This window comes from Zalophus californianus, chromosome 10 (assembly GCF_009762305.2).
Source record: "Zalophus californianus isolate mZalCal1 chromosome 10, mZalCal1.pri.v2, whole genome shotgun sequence".
In the NCBI taxonomy this organism is placed as follows: Eukaryota; Metazoa; Chordata; class Mammalia; order Carnivora; family Otariidae; genus Zalophus; species Zalophus californianus.
The window spans coordinates 36,337,523-36,350,118 of record NC_045604.1 but is presented as its reverse complement, the minus strand read 5'-3'; the positions used below and the strand labels follow the sequence as shown (position 1 = coordinate 36,350,118).

The window sequence follows — 12,596 nt, the reverse complement described above, 5'->3', positions numbered from 1 at the left end:
CCTGCCTTGTTAGAAGCAACAGTCACTGCGGGGAGGGATCCACCAGGTCACGTGGGAAGGGTTTTCCCGGAAGGAAGACTGGGCATATCAAGGCTTTGCAGACCCACACAGATCACAGCCAACTGCAATCGCAGCTGAACCACTTGACCCAATGCACATCCCTTTCCAGGCATAAACTGAGGGTGGTTTTCATTTGAATGCATTCCTTAAGTGTGCATGCTCTGCGAGAGCATACACAATCTACAGCAGTGGACCTGTAGGCCAATGGATGGGTAAAGCCTCAAAACAGAGATGCCTACCTGCCCAATCATTCACGTCTGTTACTGAATTGAGAAGAAAAGGAAATAACCCAAATGTCCAGCAGTGGGAGGTTGGTCAAATGCATGAGTGCACCTCAATATTATGCAGCCATGAAAACTACTTTTTTCAATGTGTATAACTAATGAAAGACTGGAAAGATACACACCAAAATGGCAACAGTGATTGTATTCTTTTTGGTAAGATTTTTAGATTGCTTTTGACCATTGGTTATTTTTTTTTATTTTATTTATTTATTTGAGAGAGAGAGAGCACATGAGAGGGGGGAGGGTCAGAGGGAGAAGCAGACTCCCTGCTGAGCAGGGAGCCCGATGCAGGACTCGATCCCGGGACTCCAGGATCATGACCTGAGCCGAAGGCAGCCGCTTAACCGACTGAGCCACCCAGGCGCCCCGACCATTGGTTCTTTTTATAATAAGGGGAAAGTAATGGAACTTCACGATATTGTGAAGAGTTGGGTCCCCTCTGTTAATGAGGCAAGGTCTTCCGCTTCTTCACCCTTCTAAAAGATATCTAGCTTCAGGGTCTCACCTGGGCAGCCTGGCATCCTCTACGGGCAAATACTCCGCTCGCTCTCCTACAATGGACCCATCTTTATTTCTCCTCCACTTCCCACCTCAGTGGTTGACTTTCTTACCTATACACTGAGGTCCCCTTTGTTCCTTCTTTTCCAGCTCTCTAAAGCAAATTCACTTTGACCTCACTGCCATCAGCATATGAGGGAACAATTATGAACATAGTGTCCATTGGTCTGCGGAGACCGGAGGAGTTCACACCAAGGCCATCGGCTAGGCTGAGACATGAAGAGGCACCCAAACCATTCCAGACCACAGGTGGGCCTTTCTTGGTGCCACACCCTTGGAGGGAAGCAAGTCCCCACCTGAATGTGATAATGGCCTCAAAAGCAGTGTGGACAGAACACAATCTTCATACCACAGAATGTCTCCAGTTTCTAAATAAGCAACTCTGCACGTGGCCTGTAGGCCCCTGAGCGTAAGCCCACCCCAAGCTCCGGTCTCCTGAAGACCAGACCTGTACCTGAGGCCGCAGAGCATCCCTGGGGATGCAGCCCCAGCCCTGGGAGCAGAGAAGCAGCTGGATGGGAGGGGAGCCCCACCAGGCAATCAGGAAACACGTCTACCCAATCACCTCTTAGCTCCGGGCAATTGCCGTTCAAGTTCAGTTCAGAGGCCTGCCTGAGCTTCCCCAAACAATGTGCAGTCTAAAATGACACAAATATCTGTAAATAAGGAGAAACATGAGGTACATTTTGTGGCTGATTGGCTCCCCAATAATGGCTTATCTACTCTCCCCAGGACAAAACTTCTCTACCCGGGTTAATAAGGTATAATTATGTGTCACCACTGGACCAGAAGGGCTGGACTTTTCTCTGCAATGCCCTCTTTTTGATGCTGGATGCCACCTCATTCAGAGTAACATAATTGTCTTCCTTAATCATACAAGTGAATACAGGAGAAGAAAAATAATCCAGGTTTTTTTTTTTATTCTATTTGCTTGTACTTAAAAAAATGGTTATTCATCTTTCTTAAGAGTCATATGATTACAGTCCATTTATACCTTCAATCTAGTTGACTCCCTTTTATTTAAAAAATTCAGCATTTGTCCCTTGTCAACCCAGCAGGAATAAAAGATATGCCATACACAGCTCACCTAATGAGCAGGGCTGTTCTCTTGTCTGCATGCAAGCATTTCATTTAAGATATCTCAAACCTCGGGGAGTGCCAACCTTCAGACCACTGGCAACTACCATCAATGGGAATTTTTAGTTAAGACTCCACTAAAAAATACACATTAACTCATCTGCAAAGTGCATTTTAAAACACACTATATTTCAAAACCTCATTTCATGCAAATTGCATAAAAAGGAATATCGAAACCTTTCAAAGATAGTCTGACGATTAAAGATGACAGTTCTCAAAGATGAAAGGTTCTTTCCCTTCACACACTAACAATACGGATGTTTAAGAGCACCAAACAAAAGCCTTCCCTGGAACCAGGGTTCGACTGTGCCGACTCTGCTCCCACCTCTACACTGGGTCAAGAGCACTGTAGCCAGGAGTCTTATCCTTTGTGATGGAGGAGCATCTCTGCAACTCATGGTCACAGACCCTACCTACTCCCAACAAAGCCTTCTGTAATGAGCCCCCCTCCTCCTCCCCAGGCATCCAGACCACGGCCAGTGGGAATCCCCCCAGCTCTGCCACAACAGCAAGTGGCACCCACAGCTGCTGCAGCTGCTGCAGGACTGGGACCTGCTCCAGCCAGCTTGAGCCTCCAGACCCAGAGGTCCGCCAGGCCACACTGCATCCTCTAACTCCAATTGGGCAGCCAGCCCCACATGTGTATTCCTTCCACCCTGATGTGCATTCTATTAGACTCTCTTTGCCTCTGTGTTACCATCTGTAAAGTGGTGGTAACAAGAGTATCTCTCTTCTCCAGTGACTGTGAGGATGAAGGAGTTAGCACATGCCAAGTCTGGCTCGGAGCAGGCGCTCGGTTGGTGTTATGTATTACAGTCTGTATTATTCCAGGTGGTCTCTAGAGCCAGAGCCCGCCCCAAACCCGGAGTGGCACATCTGGAACACTGCCTGCCCAGCTCTTACCCACCCTAGCCACTCCAGGGCTGGGCCCACCCTGGCACTTGCAGCAACCACCTGTGTCTCTCTCCTGAAGAGACAGAATCAACACACTGGTCCCTTCTGAGGCCAAGAATGGCCACTGCCCAGGATCCCCTGCTGCTGTGTCCACCTACGTGATGGGACAGCCCGGGCCTTGGTTCTGGCCTAAACCTATGTTAGTTCCCAACCTCGGGAGCTTCCTGGGGTAAAATCTGAAACTGGCCCCTCTACATGGAGGGCAGGGAGAGAACGAAGAGGAAGAGCACTCCAGATTGGTAGGTGGCAGGTGTGATGAGCAGAGGAACTTACATACAACGCTGGTCTTGAGTGGCTTCAAGATCTCCACCCCCGTCTACCAAATCTTGTAAGTTTATGTAGAGGCCTTAACCGGGTCCAGAGATCACATATTCAGTCCAGAGGGTCTCAACGACACCTTACTCTCTCAAGGCTGTGCCCTTGAAATAGCTCCTGGTGGGGAATGGCAGGCAGAATGTACATTCTAAGGACAGGGGAAGGCGTGAGGAGCCTCCGATTGCCTGGGCTCAGCTTGTGGGGCAACCAGCAGTCACAGCCTCTCCATGACCTCCTCCAACAACTTCCCCCGGAATTGCCACCTGCTTCCGGCAAACAACAACAGTAATGTTAACGCTTCACAGCATTTACATGTGAAGCCATGTTCCCTATACGAAATCAATTAATTCTTACAACAGTCCTAAGAGGGAGGTACTATTATCCTTCCCATTTCACTGATAAGGGAACAGGAGTCACAAATAAGGTAAGTAATTCACCAAATGCTCTCAAGCCGGAGCTAAGCAGGAATTCAAACCCTGTGACAATGACAATAGAGTTGGGCTCCAGGGTCTTTGCTCTTAGCCACTATGCAAGCTGTTTGAGCACTGGCTCATCCACTGGGGGTAGGAGCATAGCCCTCAGTAAGGAAAAGCCCCCTGGTCCTACCACACTCTGCCTCACCGTCCTCTCCCACACCAGACCCCACTGCACAATTCAACCTGCTCAGAGTAAGATGTGGTGGCCCCAGGCTCCAAGCTAAGTGAATAAATAAGCCTCATGTGTAAGTGTCTCTGCTGATTAAACCTGCCCCCTAGCCACCCCATCCTCTGGCATCACCCCTTGCTCAGTATCTGAGTTCCACAGACCATGGGAAAAAAATAAACGGGGCACATGTTCCTGAAACTCCAAATGCCATCTGAGATGGCCTTCAAGTTAAGGCGCTGTGGCCTTTTAACAGGCAAATTTTTACCTGCTCATGATCAGTGTGCAAATTTCACATGCCTTACTTCACAGAGGACACCTCTTCTACGCGTCCCTCATCTTGTGTATGCAATTTACATACTAAAAAAAAATTGGGTGAAAGATACATTCTCCCCAAGGTGCGCCTAATATCGGCATTTTATCAACAAGAGTCTGCCCTTCTGGTTGGTTTCTTCAGTGGGGCTCTGCTGCCCCCTGGTGGCAGAGCCTCATTCTCTGGCTCTCATTGACCGGAAAACCTAAGAACCATGAATTTCAGTATTACCATTTCATGTTACATTTATTCATTCACTCACACACTCATTCAGAGCAAACATTGCTTATAAGTTCTCCCAGCTGGCTTTCTTCCCCCTTCTAGCAACCTCTTCCTTCGTGGCCTCCCTGAAGGAATTCTTTCACTCCTGGCTTAGCTTCCTAGCTAACTTTAAGACCCATTTTTCTCAAAGGGGGTCAGTGCCCCATAAGACTTTCTGTAACTGCAGAAACCTCATGGCTGCCTTTATTTGCACAGCAGCTTACTAAACATTTTGCCTTTTCTAGACTGACTTTCCTATGAATCTTCCCAGACCACAGAAAAAGGTTCCAATTTGCCTTCTGCATTCTCTGCTTTTAGCAAGTGCTCCCATTTTGAAAGGAGTGAAAGAGAGAGGGGTAAGACAGAGATGCAACCAGAGTCTCCATACCTGAGTCCCTATAGGAAGAAACCTGGTCATCCCCAGCCTCCAGCCCCCAAATCTGCCAAAGAACTCAGGACAGTAGTTCTCAACCTCTAGCAGGCAGCAGAATCACCTGGAAGGCCTATTAAATCACATTGCTGGGCCCCACCCCAAAGTGTCTAAATCAGATCTGAGGTGGGGCCCAAGAACTTTCATTTCTAACAAGTTCCCAGATGATCCTTCTGTTGCTGGTCCAAAGACCACACTTTGAGAACCGCTGAGTTAGAAATCAGCTGCCATCACTAACCACCTGTCTTCTACACAATAATCTTAAAACATAATTTCCAAACATGAACTTCAGATTACTTCAGGACAGAAGAATGATCCTATGTAACCTAAACTGAGGTATGAGAAACCATATGCTAAACACATATCTGCCTAGAATATCAATTTCACTTGAAGATTTATGGAGGAAAAGTTAAATAATTTAACTGGCAATTTGAAAACTGCACATTGCTATAATGTGTATAATGAAATACACAAGTGTATGTGTATACACATTAACATAATGTATGGATAAATATACAATATAAACGTGTATAATGAAATACACTTTTGAGAACAATGAATAACTGCGTGGGCTTCTGAAGACAGAATATGGGATTTCTAAGAACGCTGCTAGTTTTCCAGGGGGCACCTTCCATATTGCCCTTTGAAAATACGCAACGCTGCTCTTGGCCCTGAACTTTGAACTCATTCCAGGAGTGTGTATGTACATGTGTGTGCATGTGTGTACATGTGTGTGCTGTGCACAGGCGTGTGCTGTGTTCTATGTGTGCATAGGTTGTGCTGTGTGTGCACAGGTGTTGTTCTTCCCCACCTCCACCGAGGCTGTTTTATTTTGGTGGTAGGTGGTAGAACTGTCCCTCGAGAAACACAGGTTTTAGGTATTATCGATGACTAAACCTTGATTGACTTCCTAAACTTGTTCCATGAGGCTGGCTGTGGAATGAGAGCAAAAATTCTAAGTAGGAGGGGAAGGAAGGGAGGTAGGAATGACAAAGGCAGCTTGACAGAAGCTTCAGACAAGGCTGAAGGGAAGCCAGGTCCAGGGCAGAAACAGGCACGTGGACCCCAAAACACACCACTACCATCCAACTCTCTCCAACTCTGCTCTGTTGTCTCATCTAGGTCACCCTGAACAATTCCCAGGCAATGACAGAGTTATTTCATAAGCAGTTTGTGACAATAAAAGACAACATGGTGTTTGCCAACCAACAGCTTTACTTTTCCAAGTAATACCATCACAATCCAATTTTTTCTTTCCCTGGGACTTCTTGGCAGTGGATACCCATCCCTAAGTTCCTTGCTGTGCCCAGTTACTCATCCCGGTTGCCAGAGCCCACCGAAGAGTCGTGGGGGGCAGGGGCAGTTCCTTGAGCCAACAGGCACAAGAGACAGGTCGACCTTTATTTCAAATACTTATTCCCCCTAAGTATTTCATTTCTTATGTAGGAAGTTACAACAATCACATGTTTTCAATCTGTGGGAACCCCTGAATGCAAAGCCTCAGGAGTCTCCTGGATGGCCACGGCCAGTAAGGACAAAGGTTTAATCTCCAGAATACCAGGCCAGTCCCCAGTGGGCTCTACCTTTGCGATGAACTCCGGGAAGCTGAGGATGGGCCCATTGTGGAAGACGGGGTAATAGAAGACATAGGCCACCAGCCAGGGAAAGGAGTAGAAGCTGCTCCCGGTGGGCATCTCCTGCCAGCAGAACTCCAGGCTGAAGCTGGTGTAGTAGAGGCAGCGCACGGTCAGCGTGAACTTCAGCAAGTAGTACTCGTTTTCTGTCTGGTACCAGCCTCTCTGCAAAGTCCCAAAAACAGAAGAGCCTTGAGTGTCAAGGAGGACACCATCCAGGCCCCTGGGAAGGAGACCGCTTCCGCAGGTAGAGTGGCTGTCCCATAAAGGGAACTGAGAACCAAGGGGCAACAGGTAAATCTCCCTGGTGATCAAACAAGTGGTTAATGTGCAGTGGGCGGTGGAGTGTCTCTACCCACCCACGAAGCATGAGGCCTGAGGCGCTATAATGAAAGTTCTCCTGGAGATGCATCTCTCAGATTCATCCAGACATGGATGTGCACTTTTTGGTGTGCACTTAAAAATATGGCTTCCAGGAATACACCAGTGGGTACTCTGATAGTTCCCCCAACAATGTGGAAGGCAAAAGAGAGGCTTGTAAATGTCACACGGGACTCCTGACTTCAACGTATTGTTCCTTTGGCTCTTCTGTTAAATTCATTTGGTTCCACTGTAGTTGAGGACTATCTGCCAAAGAAGCTTTAGAAACACTCAAGCAAAATAGTCCCTGCCCTCGATGTCTCTGAATTCTGTATGGGAGACAGGTATGGAATGCATCATTAGAATGCAACACGAAAAAAGAAATAACAGCACAAGGGGGGTAAAATTATGGGTCATTCTATGATCTTCATTTTTCTATAGTGTCCATAATACATATGGGGTATTGCTTTTTTAAGGAGAAGAACAATTTATGGGAAATCAAGATAGAAAATTGGGACAAAGGAAGGAACAGTGAATGTGATGCATGGGGGTACTTTTAGGGCTTTCCACAGAAAAACTGAGCACTGAAGAGTTTCTGTTTTTTGTTTTTTGGTCTTTTTTTTTAAGAGTTTCTATTCCATGCCCGGGATTTCAGCAGGCAGCCACCAAGAAAGGCCGAGAGAAATACTTGTGCAAAAGCATGAAAACCAAAAGCAACTAATTTCTGGTCATCTGTTCCCACTGGGCAGCATTTTTCAAATCTCTAGTCTGCATAATAAATGGAATCCTTATTCACCACCAACATCCATAACTGATACTAACTATCCCCAAACAAATGATAATTACCACCGGAGTTTGTTTTGTACATTTGCCAGGTCCCCAAAAAGTTAGGTATGAATTCCTTTTTATTTGTATTGCAGATCTATTTTTAAGCACATGTATTTAAATGATCACCTAGTTAATCACTGTGGGAAGTGTCTTTTGTCAAGATGGAGCTGTTACTCTGGAAAACAGTATGGAGGTTCCTCAAACAGTTGAAAATAGAGCTACCATACGATCCAGCAACTGCACTACTGGGTATTTACCACAAAGATACAAATGTAGGGATCCGAAGGGGTACGTGCACCCCAATGTTTATAGCAGCAATGTCCACAATAGCCAAACTGTGGAAAGAGCCAAGATGTCCATCGACAGATGAATGGATAAAGAAGAGGTGGTATATATACACAATGGAATATTATGCAGCCATCAAAAGGAATGAGATCTTGCCATTTGCAACGACGTGGATGGAACTGGAGGGTGTTATGCTGAGTGAAATAAGTCAATCAGAGAAAGACATGTATCATATGACCTCACTGATATGAGGAATTCTTAATCTCAGGAAACAAACTGAGGGTTGCTGGAGTGGTGGGGGGGTGGGAGGGAGGGGGTGGCTGGGTGATAGACATTGGGGAGGGTATGTACTATGGTGAGCGCTGTGAATTGTGCAAGACTGTTGAATCACAGATCTGTACTTCTGAAACAAATAATGCAATATATGTTAAGAAAAAAGAAAAAGAAGAAGATAGCAGGAGGGGAAGAATGAAGGGGAGTAAGTCAGAGGGGGAGACGAACCATGAGAGACGATGGACTCTGAAAAACAAACTGAGGGTTCTAGAGGGGAGGAGGGTGGGGGGATGGGTTAGCCTGGTGATGGGGATTAAAGAGGGCACGTTCTGCATGGAGCACTGGGTATTGTGCACAAACAATGAATCATGGAACACTACATCAAAAACTAATGATGTAATGTATGGTGATTAACATAACAATAATAAAAAAAATTTAAAGAAAAGAAAAAAAAAGATGGAGCTGTTACCCTACTTTCTTAAGTCTGGATTTTAACACATGTGCTTAGTGTTAGCCCCAATCTGTTGGTGAGAGTGAAGAAAAATTAAGATAGTATAACAGAAAAAATAATTGAATTTTCAAAAGGCTACAATTTTTACAAAATCACTTAACAGATATCATCTTATAAGAGCCTCAGAACAACTCCGTGAGGAAGTCAGAGCACCTATTACTTTCATTTTCGAAATGATGAAATTGAGACTCGGGTTAAATGACTGCCTCCAGTCTCAAGAGTAGGAAAGACAGTTACTAGAAAAGCAGGGGAACCAGGTCATCCACTGACTCATCTTTCCCTTCATGTTCTTTTCCACAACCTTGCCAAGTGCTGTCATTTGAACCAATGAATGAGTGAATGAACAAGAGAACAAAAATAAAGATACCACAGGAATTTCAGTTCCACAATGACTAAAGAAAGAATATCAAAACTTCCTAAGATTTTCTGGGCAAGGAAAACACCTGCCTTATCTGTCTCAGGGGCTATCATGGGCATTGGATGAGATAAGGAATGTGAAATTTTCCTATAAATTGTAGAGCACTCTACAGATGACTTTTTATTAAATGTACAGAAGACTATTGCTTTCTTTTCCCATTGTTCCTTGCCCTCTGTTTCTCCAACATCTGGCACCACCCATGCCTACCAAACTGGGAGAAGAGGTACAAGGTCAACCCTGGGCAACCTTAGAGAGCTAAGACATAGTCAGATCCAAGACAAGACTGCAGAATGCATCACACAAGGATTCACATGTATCAACCGCACACGGCCACTAGGGGGACCCCCATCATGGTTCAATTGACTCTTGGCTGAAACATAAGGCATCTACCCAATGGAAGCACTGCCAAAGACAGCTTCTCCTTCCCAAGGGTTAAACGGCGACACTTACCTTAACTTCCTCCACATCTTGCAGCCTCAGTGTGGAGAGCAGGAGGAGAGAACAGAGCCATGTGAGGACCAGCGACTGGAACTGCGCTACACAGAAGGAGATGAGGGTGTGGAGAAAAATAATGGCCGTGCCGTGGGCCCCCAGCACACACCAGGAGGCCCATATTCCATAAGCCCCCAGGATCCAGGGTCTGTGCTGCAGACAGGGAGGGATCCAGGGAGAGAGAGAAAGATGGAGGGGGCAGGGAGGAAAAGAGAAAAGAGTGAGCTCATGGGTATTTGCTTAAGGTTCTACATATAAGAGCAGAATGCTTAGTGATCCATTAACCAAACCATTCTCACCACCCTGGGGATTTAGTGCAACACAGACAAACGGGATTCAGAGGGACCTTCCCCATTAACCCCAGAACTCCATCAGATCCACCCAGAAGCAAGGAGTCACTTTCCTGCCTTCAGCCAAAGCCACCCAGACCACTGGATCCCCCCAACAAGATATTTAGCTGACTTTTCAGCAGACCCTATGGAAGCCAGAGAACAGTTGGGAAAAACTACTAATCTGGAACAATGGCCCCTACATACACTATCCTGCAGAAGTGAAGGTAAAAGAAAGTATTGGTGCACATTTCTCGGGAGTCTCCTTGAGACAACTGGGCCATTCAAACCACAAAGGGCTTTCTAAAGTCCAAACCAGAGATTTAAATGAAAATATCTCGGTATGTTACCAGCATACTGTTTACAAACAGTCAAACCAATGTCACAGAAAAAGCATATTTTACCTGCTTTATACAATATTGAGGCCTTTGCATAATCAATCCAATGGACACGTTCATTCCCATTTTAGGAGAATCAGAATATTATTCAAATTATCAAGTTTTGTAATTACTGGCATTGAGCAACTAAATAAATAAACATACCTTTGCTTTTACACGATATATTCTTGGTCATATCTGGATGGTAAATCTTTACTTAAAAACCACAATAATGTTTTAACATTGTTTGAGAGGCAACATATTATAGTGGTTTAATTACTCAAGCTTTGAAGTCCAACTGCCTAAAATAAATGCTGGTGTCCCCATTAACTAGCTGTGTGGCCCCAGGCAAGTGACTTAACCACTCTGTGCCTCAGTTTTTTCATACGTAAAATTAGGATAACAGTATCTATTTCATGCACTTGCTATGAGGATTGTTAATGCACAGTAAATGCTTACAACAGTTTCTGCATACATAGTAAGGACACTACAAATACTCATTATTATTCCTATAGGGGAATATGATGAGTCTTTTTGGTGTGCACTTAAAAATGTGGTTTCCAGGAATATACCAAGTTGAAAAGTGGGGAATGCTTAAATTTAGGTCTTCTTGTGAAAACAACAAATCTTTAAGGCAAAGACAGATGTGGACCATGAACTGTAAATCCCATTTTTAGATGCTAACTCTTCCAAAATATTGTCGAAGTACAATCCTTTCCCAAACCTACACTCCAGCCCAAGAGAGGGCATTTTAAATGAGTGACTAGGTCAGCCAGTTTTAAGTTCCAAGAAAATCAGAGAGATCTGCAGTTCAGTTTTACTATTTTTCCATCCTACTGCCCACAGAAAACAGTCCCATAAATTTGCTTCAAACTTTCCCCCAAACACTCACCTCTGGCCAGAGTCCAATTATAAGAAACAAGGTTGCCAAAGACCATTTTAAGAGCTGGTTTTAACAAATGAAAGAAAAAAAAAAAGGTTTTTCCAACACGATCTACAGGATTTACCACCAGGGATCCTTTTCCATGGGCTACACACATACACGCAGCCACATTTTATTAAGCACGATTTGATCTATGTGGAAGAAGCCTTGTTCGGCTTTCATTTGGGAACTTAACCACAGACTAAGGGGCTTCAATTTGGAAAAAGCTGAACGAGATTCTCTGATGAATTTAACTGTGCTCACCAAAGCTACCGTCCAGGCACACAACTCTGCCCCAAATTCTCATTCCCCACCGTCTTCCTCCTGCCCAACAGGACAGACAGACAAACATGTAGTACTACCGTTCCAAGACGGCACAGAAAAGGCTCTAATGTCACCTTCACGTTCTCCAGTATCCCACATATCACACACTCCTTCTCCCCAGGGGGGAGAGGCAGCTCTACCACACACTTCCATGGCAGACAGGTGATGTAAAGGAAAAGATATAAAATAGGCAAAAATCATCATCTATTTAAAAAAATTGTTATGGGGCGCCTGGGTGGCTCAGTCATTAAGCGTCTGCCTTCAGCTCAGGTCATGATCCCAGGGTCCTGGGATCGAGCCCCGCATCGGGCTCCCTACTCTGCGGGAAGCCTGCTTCTTCCTCTCCCACTCCCCCTGCTTGTGTTCCTTCTCTCTCTGTGTCTCTGTCAAATAAATAAAATCTTAAAAAAAAAACTGTTATATAAATTAGAACCCCACTAAACTCCTGACAGCAAGATCAGCCAACCGTGCCTTGTCCTCTGGTATCAGAGAAGGATAGTCCCCACTATCAATACAGCCCTTAGGACACAGCTCCTGCAGCCCCTATCCGTCCACACACGTCTGGAACTGGCAGAATCAGCTGGAAACTGAAGAGCAACACTGCCCACCAGCAAGTAACATCATGGATGGTCCGCTTCTCTGAGGGCGGGGGGGGCTTTTCCCAAGTAGCATCACGGATGGTCCGCTTCTCTGAGGGGGGGAGGGGGGCTTTTCCCAAGTAGCATCACGGATGGTCCGCTTCTCTGAGGGGGGGGAGGGGGGCTTTTCCCAAGTAGCATCACAGATGGTCCGCTTCTCTGAGGGGGGGGAGGGGGGCTTTTCCCAAGTGTTTCAAAGACCATTTTCATATGCAAAGGCCTAACACAGCCCTGTTCCACCTATTTCTACT

At 45.5% G+C, this 12,596-nt stretch overlaps 1 protein-coding gene across 11 annotated transcripts in view; it reads right to left on the bottom strand.

The window, feature by feature from the left end:
• HHAT (hedgehog acyltransferase) overlaps positions 1–12,596 on the bottom strand; it is a 347,597-nt gene that overhangs the window by 258,534 nt on the left and 76,467 nt on the right. For 9 of the 11 annotated variants that reach the window (XR_003523359.2, XR_003523361.2, XM_027613624.2 and 6 more), the window contains 2 exons: positions 9,714–9,908; positions 6,538–6,753 (listed from right to left, as the gene is read on the bottom strand). Coding sequence is in view for 9 of the 11 variants with exons in the window: in XM_027613624.2 (XP_027469425.2) it covers positions 6,538–6,753; positions 9,714–9,908 (411 nt within the window). In the remaining 2 variants the exon portion in view is untranslated. The remainder of the gene's footprint in view (positions 1–6,537; positions 6,754–9,713; positions 9,909–12,596) is intronic. The other 2 variants (XM_027613631.2, XM_027613629.2) reach the window with 1 other exon arrangement.